The sequence below is a fragment of the Anolis sagrei genome, chromosome 2 (genome assembly GCF_037176765.1).
Source record: "Anolis sagrei isolate rAnoSag1 chromosome 2, rAnoSag1.mat, whole genome shotgun sequence".
In the NCBI taxonomy this organism is placed as follows: Eukaryota; Metazoa; Chordata; class Lepidosauria; order Squamata; family Dactyloidae; genus Anolis; species Anolis sagrei.
In genome coordinates this window covers 210854892-210871569 of record NC_090022.1, presented here as the reverse complement: position 1 = coordinate 210871569, position 16678 = coordinate 210854892, and the positions used below count along the sequence as shown (strand labels likewise).

At 38.4% G+C, this 16678-nt stretch overlaps 1 protein-coding gene across 2 annotated transcripts in view; it reads left to right on the top strand.

Moving 5' to 3' along the window:
- Positions 1-16678, top strand: part of FOCAD (focadhesin) — a 147167-nt gene that overhangs the window by 61378 nt on the left and 69111 nt on the right. For both annotated transcript variants that reach the window (XM_060762447.2, XM_060762446.2), the window contains exons 16-19: positions 11391-11525; positions 12947-12997; positions 14259-14342; positions 15681-15816. In XM_060762447.2, the coding sequence (XP_060618430.2) occupies positions 11391-11525; positions 12947-12997; positions 14259-14342; positions 15681-15816 (406 nt within the window). The remainder of the gene's footprint in view (positions 1-11390; positions 11526-12946; positions 12998-14258; positions 14343-15680; positions 15817-16678) is intronic.

Below are 16678 nucleotides of genomic sequence, written 5' to 3'. Positions count from 1 at the left end.
AATAGCCTCCTTAGCAGCAGGTGGAAAGGAGTAATAGAATTGAGCATCATGTGCCTACAGAGGGCATGGAACTCCAAAACTCTGGATGATCTTTCCCAGTAGCTCCTTGTAGATGTTAAACAACAAGGGGGACAGTAATGAACCCTGCAGGACCCCACAGGACAATGGCTGTGGGGTCAAGCAGGTGTCCCCCAACAACACCTTCTGGGAACAATCTTCCAGGAAGGACCGGAGCCAGTGCAAAACAGTGTCTCCTGCAAGGTGTCCCAGAAGGATACCATGGTCTACGGTATCGAAGGCCACTGAGAGGTCTAGGAGAACCAACAGGGACACATTCCCCCTGTCAAGTTCCCTATGTAGATCATCCACTAAGGAGACCAAGGCTGTTGCAGTTCCATGACCCGGTCTAATGCCAGACTGAGGTAGATCTAAATCATGTAATATGATTCCAGTATTTTCTTTTACTGTTTACATAGTCTACATCATTACAGTCAAAAAGGTGGTAACATATTGTTACCTACTTTCATCCCATATTACTGCGTTTATGAGGTCAAACTGAACTGGAATACACTAAGTTGAGAAATTGCTTTAAGTCACAAATCTTTCTGTTCCAAACTAGATGCAGTACAGTCTCATCAGGTTTTAACTTTGGTATGAGATCTAAAAACATGAAATAAAAGAGACACCTCTATAGTTTTATACCAAGAAATGCTAATTCTGTGTCTTTATTTCTGGGATAGTCATTGCTTCTGAGTGTCATAATTGTCAATTTTATTTATCCCTTTTTAAGGATGTGCTAGGTGGGAGATTCTGGATTTTGTTGTCTTTTTAAAAGGTAATATTTCTAACCTCTGGGTGCCATGTGGTACATGATTTGGCATGTGCTTTGTCTTTTGTTTGTGGTGCCCTACTTTATCGGTGTCTTAGCTATTGAATCACCCAGTGCTGATCACTTTGAAAATGCAACAATTGATGTTAAAGCAGACAACCAATTTTAAAGCATTCTCCATAATGCTAGTGATTTACTGTATCTCTGTCAAACTCCAAGGGCACTTAGAAAAGATCAAGTAGCTTTGAAAGCTGGTGAGCCAAACTACCAACAGGGAAGCTAGGTTCTCTGGCTGCAAATCATGATTGGTGAATGAACAGTGCCAAGCTGCAGAAAACAGTGTGGCTCAAACTATGATAGTGGTTAATGCTATTATTTTGGTACCACAGTACATAGATTTAGGTTGTGCGTACACAGAGAAAGAGAACAAAAGTGGAGAGAAAGAGATATTCAGCTTGGGATGTCACTTGAATCAGGAAGACATGAGTTATCAAAATGTTAAGTTGAATGCCACTCTGCAGTTGTGAAGGGTGATAACTTGAGAGCATTTGCTTTAGCAGTAACAAGAGCAAAATTGGAGAGAAAAATAATTAGGGAGCAGTTACACTTCACAAATGTTGTGGAAAGTACACATTCTGTTACTCTTTCCAAAGCTAGACAAATATTTATTTATTTATTTATTTAGGACATTTATATGCCTCCCTTCTCACCCTAAAGGGGATTCAGATTGGCTTACAATTATATGTAAATACAATATATTATATTATTAGCATAGTACAATATTAGTACCAAACATTCCCATATTGTACTATACCACTATGCTGTAATATTATTAGTAATATTACATGGAATATAAAATATATAATTCTTATATTGTATTATTATTAGTAATATATTGTGTTACATTATAATATTATTATCAATATTATATGTGTATACAATATATTACATTATTAACACAGCACAATATTAGTATTAGATATTAGTATATTGTACTATACCATTCTACTGTAATATTATTAGTAATATCACATGTAATAAAATATATAATTCTTATATTGTATTATTATTATTATCTTGTATTACATTATAATATTATTCTCAATATTATATGTGTATATAATATATTATAATAGCACAGCACATCAGTAATATATTAATACTATAATATATTATATTAATATATAAGCCTTAAAGTCCCAGTTTGAATAGCAGTAAAGGTGAAACAGCTCTTGGTCTGTGACCTTTTGCTCCAAAATATTATGAATAAAGGTCTCTAGAATCAATAGATTGTTAGTACATAAAAATAATTGCAAGGTGAAGGCACCTGCCCCCTCCCAAAGTAGCCCAGGCCATAGACCAGTCTTTCTAAGTCGTCATCAAAGATGTTGGGTGTTGAGGGAGGTGCAATGGAGGATGGAACAACCAAGAGGTAGGTGTGAAGTGGTAGTCAATCTGATTAAAGATTTCATTTTAATGCTAGCAGCAGCAATTGGATTCTTCACAAAAATTGGACCAGTAAGACTTGATCAGTTTTCCTTATTTAACAGCAAGAGTAATAATTGCACAAAACTGTAGAGGTCAAAGTACTCTGTCAGTTTTACAACGGAAGAGCAAATTATGATCTATTGCGCTTATGGAAAAATTAAGGAATTAACATATTCCTTAAGAAACTATGATTGGCCCAATATAAATTTTAACACCATTTATCATCCCTTTATCTTTTATGCTAATAGCAATACAAATGAATTCAGTACATTAACTCCTTATGAAAATTTATGCAAAGATCTGATGCACTACCTGTATTTACCTTTTCAGCAGAGAAATTGGAAGAGAACTGGTAATAGTTTTAAGAATAATAATTATTTCTTTTTTATATATAAATGAAATGGTGTAAGTCATCTGGCCCTGTTTATTGTTGAAGTGATCACTTTAGAAAAGAAAGGGGGGGGGGAAGAAACACAAAATTGTTACAAAAACAAGATCTTCTCTTAGTTTCCCCTATTTGGAAACTTGATATCAATCTGAAGAGTAAAAATTGTAGTAGTTTTCCAGACAAACATAATCCAAGGAGAGGATAAACAGACATCCTTGTACCATTGCGACTTTTCCATGAAGTGTTACTTTTACAACCCCCAAGAGAGTGGTTCGCTTGGACATGACCTCTCAAATCTTGATTACTTAACACTTGATGACCTGCAGTTGGAGCACAAGGGACATACTTTTTTGAAAATGCATAGGAGATTGCTGTGACAGGTTTCCTTTCCAGACAAGCCACACAGCTCAAACCTTTGGGCTGCTTTCCACTCACTTGGCTTCTTTTAGCCATAATATCCCCCCCTGGATTGGGTACTTTGCCCTCAACGTGATCCCTATATGGACCAGTGAATATGTTGTTTGATGAGTTTAAGTCCAAAATACCTGAAGGGGTGAATTTTGCCCATGTCTCTCACACCAGAAGCAACTTGCAGTTTCTCAAGTTGCTCCTGACACGAAATTTATTTCCTGACTGTAAGAAAGAAGCCTCCCTTTTATATCCTTTGGTACTCCCTCACACATCAAAAGCCACAACTTGATAAACCTTGGACATTTCTATGTGACCTATGCTTGAAATCTACATGAGAGTTGAAACCTAGAAGAACATTGGGTCCCAAACTGGGATTGCTGGCTGTATGTGGTCAATGTATGCAAACCATCACAATCCAATCTGCAGTGGTCTTCTTTGTCTTCCATATATATATCACATTTCCTTGAGTATAATGTGCCAACAAATGTAATGCACACGTCAGTTTTCAAGGTGTGCATTACAAAAATTGCTTTGCTGTTGAATGTAATGTGCCCAGTTTATTAGGCTTATATATGAACAGGATATCACACACCTTGTGCGATTGAAGGGTGTTTTTTTTTTTTTGAAGGCCCGTGAATGAGGCCAGCTGGGAGGCGTCCACTCCCCACTCTCTCACTAACTCTTTGCTGCCTGCCTCCCTGATGACAGGCCCAATGGTGCAGACAGGGAGGCAGGTAGCAGAATGGCCAACAGGTAAAGGGAACCTGCGCACTTCCATCAGACCAAGCTCTGAGGCTGCCAGTCCGCTGTAAGAAGGTGGAGCTGGACAAGGCAGGGCGGCTGCTGAGTGAGTGACAAACCCAACGGAAGACAAAAGGAGAAGCCAGGTGCAAGGTGTCTGCATCAAGTCAAACTCTTGGATTGCTGGGTTGAAGCGAAGAGGTCAAGCTGGGCAAGGTGGGGTGTCCACTGAGTGAGTGACCAACCTGACAGCAGAGGGGTGATGAGCATGCGATAGCGGCGGTTGCAAGGCTCCAACGAAAAATGAGTGAGAGAGCAGGGAGCAGATGGGATTATATGCACAATTCTAAGCCATTTACTTGAATCTAGGCCATTAGATTCAAGTAAATATGGTGTGTGTTATTTATTCTTATTCGTTTTGAAGCCGGGTGTATATATCTGAAGCTGAGGCTGGGCAAGGGTTGGTATGCCCATTGGATTTCCTGAATTCATGGTGGGCTGTACTAACACTGAAATGCCAACAGCTACAGCTTATCTTGTGCATGTTACGTAGCCTTGGTTTAAAGATAGATGATTATTTCTTCAGTTGTTAGCAAATGATTTCTTGATAGACCACTTTCTTGTTTCTTCTCTTTGTTTCTGTGTCAAGCTTTAAAGGAGGTAAGTAATGAGTTAGTGAGGACTCCAACCATTATATGAGGAACACTGGATGTGATTAAAATAGATATTCTCTCGTCACAAACTGGCTAATGCAAAAAGAAGTGGCTGGGACATTTCCATTGATTCTTCCGAGAGGCCTTGAAAGTGAGCAGAAGACTTATTGGTGCACCTTTTCCTGATATGCAAAATCTGCATGGCAATAAGGCTGTGGTCTAAGACCTTTTTTTTTTTTTTTTTTTGCATTTACTGGATGTTGGCAAACTTATTGGACAAATCATATAAATATGCATGTTTTAAATAAAAATAAATAAACAGTCTTTAGCAAATGTGTCAATCAGGTAACTAAACTTGATTATACAGTCATAGACTATTAAAACATAATAGAAAAGCGAAACCATATAACACAGCCTGGAGTAAAAATTAAGAAGTTGATTTAAAGTTCTTGAAACATAATAGATTTGGTAATATTTAGTACAATTGAAAAAGGAGACCATCATTTGTATCTGAATCACAAATGATAGCAGAGAAAAGGAACTTTACAGCAATTTCTGTTGCACATTTTTGGTGATTGACCTCGGGCTTCTGTCTCAGGTGGTGGTTTGATTCTTTTTCCTCCATCTACAGTAGTTCCCTTCACTTGCTCTCCCATTTACCTCATCTATAGTTTCCCAACCTTATCATATCTCCCACTCCAAAGATTGCCCAGGCTATTCTGGAATTTAAGGCAGAGAATCCTACAAATAAATCAGTTAGTTGCTCTTTTGCTGCTATTTTACATTTCTTCAAAATCTGCAGCTCTGATGAGGTGTCTTGCGGGTTTTGTTGTGGTTGTTGCTAAGGTTGGTTACTCTCCCTCCGCTTTATAGCTGTACCTGCTGTTTTCACCTGCTATCTTGGGATATAGAGGATATTGTTTGATAGGGTGGGCTGGAAAGGGAAATGAAGTATGAACGGCCTCTTGTGCTAGGGATCAAACATATTTTGGTTCCTTCCAGTTCATTTAGGATCCTCCCCGGAGTTTATATTTCAAGGATGTTGCCAAGTTGGAAAGCATTCAGAGAATGGCTTAAGATACTTAAGTGTTGGGAAGACAAATCCTATGAAGGATGGAGAGAAGGAGCTGTCTATCCTTAGACTTGGCCAGGGAAAGAATAAAAGGAAATACAGTGAGATTGATATGTGTGCTAAAATATTTCAAAGAAACTTGGGCAGATGAAGGAAAACAGTTGTTCTCTCTATCCACAGAGGAAACAGTGAGAAGTACCTTTAGTCCTTGTGTGTGGTCAAATACAACATATAAACCAGAGATCATAACTATGTTCTGCAGCAGATTTCACAACTGTGGTAGCATTGTATTGTCGAAGGCTTTCATGGCTGGAATCACTGGGTTGTTGTAGATTTTCCGGGCTATATAGCTATGTTCTAGAAGCATTCTCTTCTGACGTTTCCCCTGCATCTATGGCAAGCATCCTCAGAGGTTGGGAGGTTCTCACATGCTTGCCATAGATGCTTGCCATAGATGCAGGTGAAACATCAGGAGAGAATGCTTCTAGATTATGGCCATATAGCCGGAAAAACCTACAACAATCCTGTGGTAACATTTTTTCCAAAACTGCTTCAGGTCTTTTCTTATGGTCACGCACAAAAACTATCCATGTAGGTTCAGGCACATAGGAACTGTTCATATTGCCTTCCCCCTGCTCTAGATATAAGTATATGTATAATCACAATTAAATTGGAAGATTAGGGAAAAAAGTTGGAAAAAAGATTAAAACAAATAGATGGGTATGTCATATATTTCAAGATTTACTTATCTTATTCTTTCCCTCATCCATATGTTTGATACTGAGAGAAAGTAAATCAGCATTAACATAATTTTGATCCAAAAGGCATCCAGAAAATAATATGTAGAAGATGTTGGGAGAGTCATATACAGGTACAGTTAGCTCTGCACATTTGAGGATTTAACTTTTGAGGATTTAATTATTTGCAGATTTGATTAATATGTTCTTTTTAGGAATCCCTGCAGTGCAATTCTGTGGTCAGTTAGAGATTCCTAGAGAGATATTCTCACATGTAAAGAAAAGAGTAGGCGTTGTGTTTGTGTCTAACCCCGCCCCTCTTTTGTGGTGTCCTACAGCCCAACCCTTACAAAGTGGAGAACCAATTGCATTTTTTAATTCTGTGAAGCTAAAAGTTTGACATACTGTAGGGTATATACACTGTAGACTACTACATCTACAGTACATATTTCTCTGTATGCGGCTGCAAGTGGCAGCATGTCATCAAAAATGGCTACGCATGTCAGTGCTGACACATGTATCATAGGTTCACCATCACGAGCATAACGAAATGTGCAATCTCATGAGTGTCTACTCTAAAGTCCCACTAAGTACAATGTACTATCTGGCAATTGGATGTAATATTGCAATCCAAGAAAAATAAATTATTTCAGCTTATTTTACACAGCTATTGATAAGGTTAAATAAGAGTGTTTATGACTGCAGGTGAAGTGTCAGACTTTAGCACAATGTGGTAGATTTTAAGATGTAGATGACCTTGTGATAACCAGAAACTGCACATTGGAAATATCTTGTAAACTTAATATATTGACATAAAATATAAAAAAATATCCAGAATTACAATCTAAAGTGGCATATAATATCAAATTTATGGTTGTTATATGATTTACCTGATGTTGTGCTTCTTATCAGTTTATTTAATTCTTAGAAAAGACATCTGGAAAATACAGACTGCCATTCTATATTCCTTTTTGCTACTTTCCTTAATATGGTATGTAGGGAATATGGAAATATATTCATCTTTACATTTGATTTTGTTTCTGTGGGATAAATTGATTTATCATTTCACCAGTTATTTTGCATATATCTGTAGAAGATTTGAGATGTATTCCTTCCAAGCACCCCTCACCCGCATTAGATGGATTCTCCAGATGAATTGTTCTCCCCTTTTCTCTGAGAATAGTCTTCTTGCAAATGGGGGTGGAGAAGTGCCATTTTCACTCAACGTATAATCAGATTAAGTTTCAGTAGCTGTCAACATTAGTTACACTGGAATTGTATTCCTCGATCTGCCTGTTCGTTAAAAGGACTTAACTCAATAGGCATTCCTGAAAGCTTTATCTTTACAGTTTTTGAAACGGTCCCCCTAAAGTGTTTTCACAACCCCTGAAACGGCTGCTTAATGCGGCAATTACTTTCCTAATGCCCAGTATGCTGATTATTTCCCCCTCCCCAGTATAAAAATATCGCTACAGTGATTTCATTAAGTCATTCCTTTTATGGAATGAGCTTCGTGGGGGCCCTGTCAGTTCATTCTCTGCATGGAGAGATATTTGATTCTCCCAGTTGGCCGAGGCATCTGCAGCTTTGCTTGTAATTTTGTATACATTATGAAACTCTCTCTGGCATCTAGTTCCTTGATTTTGAATATAAAGCAGATGTGTAACTCTGCCATAGCTCTTCCCGCCCCTCCCTCATTTCCAGCCCTGGTCAAATCTTGGTTTGACCTTTCATTTGAGGACTTGGGAGTTTCTGAAAGAATTGATTGTCCAGGCAGCCTTCCTTCTTATCTGTGCCTGTACCCACAACCACCACAGGACAGATTTAAACAATATATGACAATTTTAAGTAACCTATACAGGAAGAATATTGCAGACATAGCAGTCATGTCTGAATAGCTGAAATTCCTGAAAATAATCTGTGTGCATTAATGTCAAGATGTGATCACAGGGAAAGCCACTGAAGTCTTCATTACAGTGGCTTGATCCCTGTAGAGATTGTGGGAAAAGTAGGTTGGGGGTCTTGGAAAACTAGGAAAATGCCTTCTGGGAGAGAGGTACTGTTAGGGTTAGTCACCCCAATTCTGATCATTCATACTTTGGTCGTAGACAGCTACAATGGTTACTGCATTGGATTGGTAGATGGTCAACTTCTTTGCGCTACTTTAAAGCTTCCCATGGCACCCTGATGGTACAGTGGGTTAAATCTTTGTACTGGCAGGACTGAAGACCAACATGTCAGAGGTTTGAATCCAGGGAGAGCGCGGATGAGCTCCTTCTATCAGCTCCAGCTCCCCATCTTGGGACATGAGAGAAGCCTCCCACAACAGTGGTAAAACATCAAAACATCCAGGCGTCCCCTAGGCAACATCCTTGCAGACACCCAATTCTCTGACATCCAAAGCGACTTGCTCCTGATACACACAAAAAAGGATTCAAATATTTGTGGTATGGAATGAAAGACTACACAATATCACAGTGTTTGATATTTCTAATTTCTGTAATTACTCATTGCAGCAACAAAGTACCTAATGGCACCAGTTATTATTTTTGTTCTATTTATTTATATCTTGCTTTCTCTCTCTTAAAAGAGGCTCAGCTTAGAAATATAACTTGGTTGCATTGCTAGCACTCCCAACAAAATATATGTAGTTTCATTACTTGTAATTCGTTACTTTAAAACTCTGTCTTTTCTTCACTTGCTCAATTGCTCTTGGCAGGTATAGTTTGCCCTTCATATCCACAGGTTCTGTATCCACAGATTCAACTACCATGTGTTGAAAATATTAAACACACACACACAATTCCACACCTTGATTTTGCTATTTTTTTGCTGTTGCATGCCATGGACAATCATCAGACATCACTCTTGACTTCTGGAGTTATTCAATCAGCATTGCCTTCAAAAGTTCCTACAAATCTCTTGGGACAAATGTTAGCATTCTGGAAGAAGCAAAGACTACCGATTGTCTGCCATCAACTTGGACCAGCCACTTCTGAATGCCCGATCACCGTCTCCTAAAACAACTACTTTATTTTGAACTTAATAATAGAAAACAGAATGTTGGTGGACAACAAAGAGATTTAAACCTTAAAAATGTGGAATAAACACTGAGAATTCAGGAGGCCAGGCACTCAAGCATTCTGAGGATCAGCTGTTGCCAACAGTGCCATGGATTTTGAGGAGGCATGAATAGAGGGTGAAAGGGAAAAATGTGCCGAGAGGAAGGCACATCAAGCAAACTCTTGTCATGACCACCTTCCATCTGGAAATCTATGTCCTCATTGCAAAAGACCATGCGGATCCAGGATAGGTCTCCATAGTCACTTAGGGACCCACCGTCAAGCCTCAGTACTTGGAAGACAATCATAATCAGATACGAATGATCGCCTATAGTAGTAATAATTAAAGGCAATCATATCAGTGTGAAAAGCCCTGAGTATCAATCATCCACAACGCTTTATTACTGAACTTGAACAAGATAAGAGAATATGATTTGATTGTGTAGGCTGTGTGTAAACATGCACACTGCTTTTCAAGAAACACTACTATGTAATCCCTTTAACTGTGCAGCATATTCATTTTTGACAATATAATACTAGTTATTAAGTGCTGTTATATTTATTGAAGAACCTAATACCTCTGTGTTTCAAATCAGCTGAGTTAATAAATGTGACTAATGCCATCTTGACATCTAGTTATGTCCTGTCTAGCCCAGGGGTCCATTGCAATTCTCCAGATTCATATTTTTTATTGAATTCCACTCTTATATCACTCTGGGGGCTCATTTTGAAAGCAAACTGCATCACCTTTGCCTTATTAAGCAATAGTTCTAAGGCAAATAGGTATGTGCACTGGCAGAAGTACCGTAAGAGGTTTGTTAGATTTTTTAAAAATCGACTTCCATTATTAAATGGCATCATATTCCCTCCAAAATCTGTTGAATTGAACTATGACATTTTTGAGACTCAAAAAATGTAAGGTCAACCATATTCTATTAAGTTATTTGTGACTATGGAATAATTAGTTCTCTATCTTTATTGCAGCTGCTGGTCTTGGGACAATAATAACAATGAGATATATAAAATTCCACCTCCTGAATATGGTGGATTTTGTCCTGGATAGATGTAGTTGTGCCAGGCCCGTAGCCAGGATTTTGATTCGGGGGAGGGGGGGGGGCTGAAACCCCCAAAGCGCCCCCCCCCCCGGCTACATGCCTGACTTGTGCAGATAGGATTGTATCACTGCAGGTATTTAGATACATCCACTGCAGTCTTAGGGTGCATCTCCACTGTAGAATTAATGAGGTTTGACACCACTTTGACTGCCATGGCTCAATCCTCAATCCTGGGAAATTGTAGTTTAATTAGTGCCAGCACTCTTTGGCATAGAAGACTGAAGATCCAGGTCTAAATTCTACTATCTTGGCATATTTATTCTCTTTCAGTGAAGACGGAGTATGAGTAGCATGGCCACATAAGAAATAGTTCTCCTTCCCTCCTCTTCCTCCTCCACCTGTCTTTGGAACATTATATGTTTGGTTCACAATGAGAATTCCAAGATATATAATTGGTTGTATTTGTTTGTCGATATTAGAATCTCACTAGGGAACTGCTTGACTTCCATGCTGTTTTTATTTATTTATCATATTTATATCCTGTCTTTCTCACCCTGGGGGTACTCAAGACGGCCTTGCAACAGGCAGCAATTTGATGTCATACACACATATATCAAATAAACAATTACAATTAAAACAAAACAATTAAAACATAAATTATTAAAAACAACAATTAAAATTATGCCAACCAAAACATAATCCAGGGGCATTCCATTTGTCAATCACATTATTTCATAGTCACTTATTGCACTTCTCCAATTACTTGTCAAAAGCTTGGTCCCAAAGCCACATCTTAACTTTTTCCTGAAGGTCAGGAGAAAGGGGCTGATCTCACTGGGGAGGGAGTTGGATACATATCAGTTTCTGGTCCAATATAAATACACAGAGGAATGGACTGTCCATGTGTCATAACTGACTGTTTTGTGTTAATGGCACCATTTGTTTCTCCTACAGGTTGTTTGTATTCGCTCTACGTGGAATGCGCTCTCACCAAAGTTGAGTTGCGACGCTCGACCGCTCATTTTAAAAACACTGAGTGAGTTGTTTTCCCTCGTCCCATCATTAATGGTGAATTCAAATGAATATGAGGTATGTGTTTTGCTTAGAGAGATCTTATTTTTAGAAATCTCTAGGTCCACCAGCAAGACTAAAGGAAGTTGACCACATAATCACATAATCACATCAGAGGACCTAGAGGTTCCTAGAGAGAACCTTTTAAATTAAATGTGTGAATAATCAAATCTGCTGGTCAGACTTGCAGATGTAATGGGACAACTGTATTTTAGACAAAACTTGATATCATGATGTTACACTGATGATACTGTGGGCATGAAAAACCAGCTGCTTTATAGTGTAAGCTTTTGCATATTTACCCGGGAGGAACAAATACAGTTGCAGCTTCACTGCCCTTTGCTTTCAATGGATACTTCTATGTGTGTTCCTTGGACTGTGGATAGGGAATCACTGATGCTCAAAATATAGTTTCTGCTTCTCACCTTGCATGGCCACATACTTAATAAAATTATTTCACTTTCTCATTTTGGTGAAGGTAATGTCTTAATAAATGAATGGTATCACTTTATCAGGACAAAAGCATTTAAAGTCTCTTAATGTCATTGAGACTACAACAATGTAAATGGTCTATGAACTGCATCTTTAGGAGCACTGAAAGGTCAATGTTCTCCCCAAAGCTGAAATGGCACTTCTGTACATTTTTATTGTACGCCATTGAATATTAGTTCTTGAGTATAATTTTTGACCTTTCATATTCTTCTATTAGTATATTAAGGTCCACTGGTTTGCCATTTGGACCCTAGTTAAATTTCCTGTACCATTTCAGTTACTGCAAATTGAGTTCCAAAGCCCTTTCGGGATATTGGGCTCTTACCTTGGTTCTGAAGCAATGGTCAATCTATAAATTCAAGAGAGATATTGACAAGCTGGAATGTGTCCAGAGGAGGGCGACTAAAATGATCAAGGGTCTGGAGAACAAGCCCTATGAGGAGCGGCTTAGGGAACTGGGCATGTTTAGCCTGAAGAAGAGAAGGCTGAGAGGAGATATGATAGCCATGTATAAATATGTAAGAGGAAGCCACAGGGAGGAGGGAGCAAGCTTGTTTTCTGCTTCCTTGGAGACTAGGACACGGAACAATGGCTTCAAACTACAAGAGAGGAGATTCCATCTGAACATTAGGAAGAACTTCCTGACTGTGAGAGCCGTTCAGCAGTGGAACTCTCTGCCCCGGAGTGTGGTGGAGGCTCTTTCTTTGGAAGCTTTTAAGCAGAGGCTGGATGGCCATTTGTCAGGGGTGATTTGAATGCAATATTCCTGCTTCTTGGCAGGGGGTTGGACTGGATGGCCCATGAGGTCTCTTCCAACTCTTTGATTCTATGATTCTATGATTCTATGAAATGCTTATTTACTTAGAACAATAGAAAACAGGCCGGAGTTTAGATTTTCAGTCCTATTGTACTGGTATCCTGATCCCATTTTTCCCCTAATTTTACAGAAATTTAAAGCTCAAGTTGTAAGCTTCCTATGGAATCACACACAGAATAAGGTAAGAAAATAGCAACGATGTGTGTTGTTGAAGGTGTTCATGGCTGGGTTGCTGTGAGTTTTTCAGGTGGTGTGGTTTATGCTAAACATTGCTCAGACTGGGAGTAACTGAGAAGATTCCAGAGTTTGCAAAGCATCTTTTGGGCCTGCTTTTAGCACCCTGTAGTAAGAACATCCCTGTCGTTTTGGAAGGGAATAATCTGTGATTACATATGCCATACTAGCCATGCTGCTACTTATCCTTGTTGCTGTTTTCCACTATCCCCTTCCAATGCTGCATTTTCCTTTGCTTCTCTATCAGTTCCCAAAATCTGGCTCTTGAAATAGGAAGCTAGTTCAGTACATCTTTGTATATTTGGATAGACTTGATGCGGGTCAAATCCCAGCAAAGTATTTTTTAACAGTTTTGCTTTCATGTATCTCTGTGTGTATACCTTCAAGTTCCCTGTTGACTTTAATCGTCTTCCTTCTTGAATGTCTGCCCCAAAATCCTGTGCTGCTGACATAACTGAAGAAATGTGTTAGATGTAAATTAAAGAAATGTGTTTTTATGTGCAACACTACTTCTTTCATGCTATCCATTCTTAAGGCTCAGGAAAGTCTACTAGTTGGAAATTGCTGTTTTTTGTATAAGCAATAGAGCCCCACCTTGAGTGTGTGCATGTGCCCTTAAGTTGCCTGTTGACTTATGATGACCCCATGTCATCAGGCTTTCTTCATCAAGGAATACTCTGAGGTGGTTTGTCAGTTCCTTCCTCTGAAATATCACTACTGACCGAGAGGTCATGAGTCCGAAGCCAGCCCGGGTCAGAGTAAGCTCCTGACCATTAATAGTCTAGCTTGCTGTTGACATATGCAGCCCGAAAGACAGTTGCATCTGTCAAGTAGGAAATTGAGGTGCTGCTTTATGCGGGTAGGCTAATTTAACTATTTTACGACACCATAAAACCTTCCAGCAGTGTGTGTAAGAATGAGGAAGCACTCCATCAAGGACTCGATGTCACAAGTGGACGGTGAAGCGATAGCTCGCCCTGTGGCCGGAATCGAGCATACCCTCATGAAGCCGGAAAAGCTGGAATGTTAAATTGCCTCTGTGTCTATCTATATATGTTGTATGTCTATGGCATTGAATGTTTGCCATGTATATGTGCATTGTAATCTGCCCTGAGTCCCCTGCAGGATGAGTAGGGCGGAATATAAATACTGTAAATAAATAAACAAATGAATACATTTTATAGGACAATCACATTTTCCTTCTTTAGGATCCTCTTGTAGCCACTGCTGCCTACAAATCTCTCTCTGAATTTGGTTCAGAAGAACACACCATCCTTCATCTTCCTGAACAGGTAGATCTTCCTTCTTTTAAACATAAATGCTAAATTCATATTTGTCAGGAAAAAAACCCCAAAGAAATGGAAAAGGACAAAATAATGAAAGTCATACATTTTATTTGGGAAAAGTGAGAAAAAAAACGTAAACTCAGAAAGGTTTTATTTAGGTTTGTGCATTATATTCTGCTCCTGCCAATAACATCATTGTTGTAATTGATCAGGGAAAAGTAGAGGAGCGAAGTTCCAAAATTATTGTTGTAGCTTTTAGAGAGAATATTTATTTTAATTTTCCATATTTTTATATCACGTTTCCAGGCAGCTAAAATAACAATACAGAATAATGTTTATATAGATGCACTAGTATAAATAATGCTATTAGGTAAAATAAGCAATCAAAACATTATAGCTTAAGCATTTTTATGGGAAAAGATCAGTTCAACTAAAGCTTTGAGGAAAGAACAAAGTTTTACAACCCTCCTGAAATGTCAGTAAGGAATAATTAGATGCTCTCACTGTGTCAGGGAATAGAAATGAATTTGATTATGTATGGTGGGGAATGTAGTAGAATACAGAAAAGTGGGGAATGTTCTCTACTTTCCTCAATTCCTGTGTCTCTCAGGCTCCTTCCACACAACTGAATAAAATCCCACATTTTCTGCTTTGAACTGGAATATATGGCAATGTGGAATCAGATAACTCAATTCAAAGCAGATATTGTGGGATTTTCTGCCTTGATATTTTGGGTTATATGGCTGTGTGGAAGGGCCCTCGTGTAACTGGGGGGGGGGGGGCAACTTGTGCAATATCAGTGACGATTAAAACCCCCCACTACACACAGATACACAAACAACACAAAATATAAAGTGGACATGTTCAGATGGCCACCTCTGGCTTTTATCTGTGGGGAGGAACTTCAGGGAACAGTCTGCAGCAACCTGTTTCAAGCAAAAGCTGTTGGTCCTGGAGACTTCTAAAACAGGGGAATTTTTTTTAAAGAGCATCAATAAAGAGCACTCCATGAGGCCAGCAGGGAATGCTTTCACCATTCTTAGATGATCCCATTGGTCAGATTCTAGTATTTTCTTTTTCACAGATGTCCAAATCTTTCAGTCCACATTGAACTCTTGAGCTGAAAGAGTTTCCGTGCAGTTTTGTTTTGGAAACAGTATGGATATATAATTGATAAAGACAATGGTCTCTGTAGTCATTTAAGCTTATTTTTCACCTCCAAAATTTATATATATATATATATATATATATATATATATATATATTCATGTAGAAGATTTCTTGTCATTAACAAACATTTGTATGAAATCCTTGCACAATTTTTGGGCCATTTTGTTCATGCAGACAAGGCCAGTAAAAGACCATCAAGAAGTGGAAGACATAAATGAAGAGGAGGACGAGGAAGAAGAGGTGGATCTCTCTGTTCCTGGTGCCTCATATATCAAACTATTATTGCTCACTCCCCCTCCTGTTTTGCCAGGTATGTTACATTAATAGTTTATAATTAGGCATTTTTATTTCATTATTTCACTTGCAAATTAAGGAAATTATTTCCTTAAAACTGTTTCTAAGTGGACATTCCAAAATCAATACTATCAATGCAAGTTAATTTGTACCAGGTAACAAAGCTAGGATGAGATTAAGGAGATCTAGGTTCATAGCTTTTCCAAACTATTTGATCTGGCATAGTAAAATATGCTATTTTACTATACGCTATTTTATATGAGGCAAGACGGGCAATAAATAAAAATTATTATTATTATTATTATTATTATTATTATTATTAGAAATAGTTTTTGTACAGCTCCCACATCTTTGGAACAAAACTAAACACTGATGACCTTTTATTCCATAATAAAAAGTCACCAACAGACTGTCAAGAGTAACGTATCTTGAGTAGCTGGACCCAGATATTACTGTTTAGACCTCTTATAAGACTGTGTTGCCTGAATTTTTCCAGTTAAGCTTCAGAAGTGGAAAAACATTGTGATAATTCTTTACAACTTCAGTGAGTGAGCTTGTCTATAGTTTTAAAGTCCCAGTTTTAAAAGACTTGGAGCAATCTTTCTCACTGTGTTTGCTGAATTTTCAATATCCATTCTGGGAGCTAGGGTTTTGTTTTCATTTTTCATGGTCAGAAACCTCATGTAGACATAAATAGGGGTGATGCATTTGCCAAGGTGAAGGTCACTTCTGCAACTTTTTGTTCTCTACATGTGATCTCAGCCCAACGATCAAATAAAGGGAGCATTGATCAGCATATAAAACAGCTCTGGCTGTTTGTTTTTTCTTCTGAGCTCGAACATCTGACACCATTTATTGAAGGTTTCCTGAGGTGACAT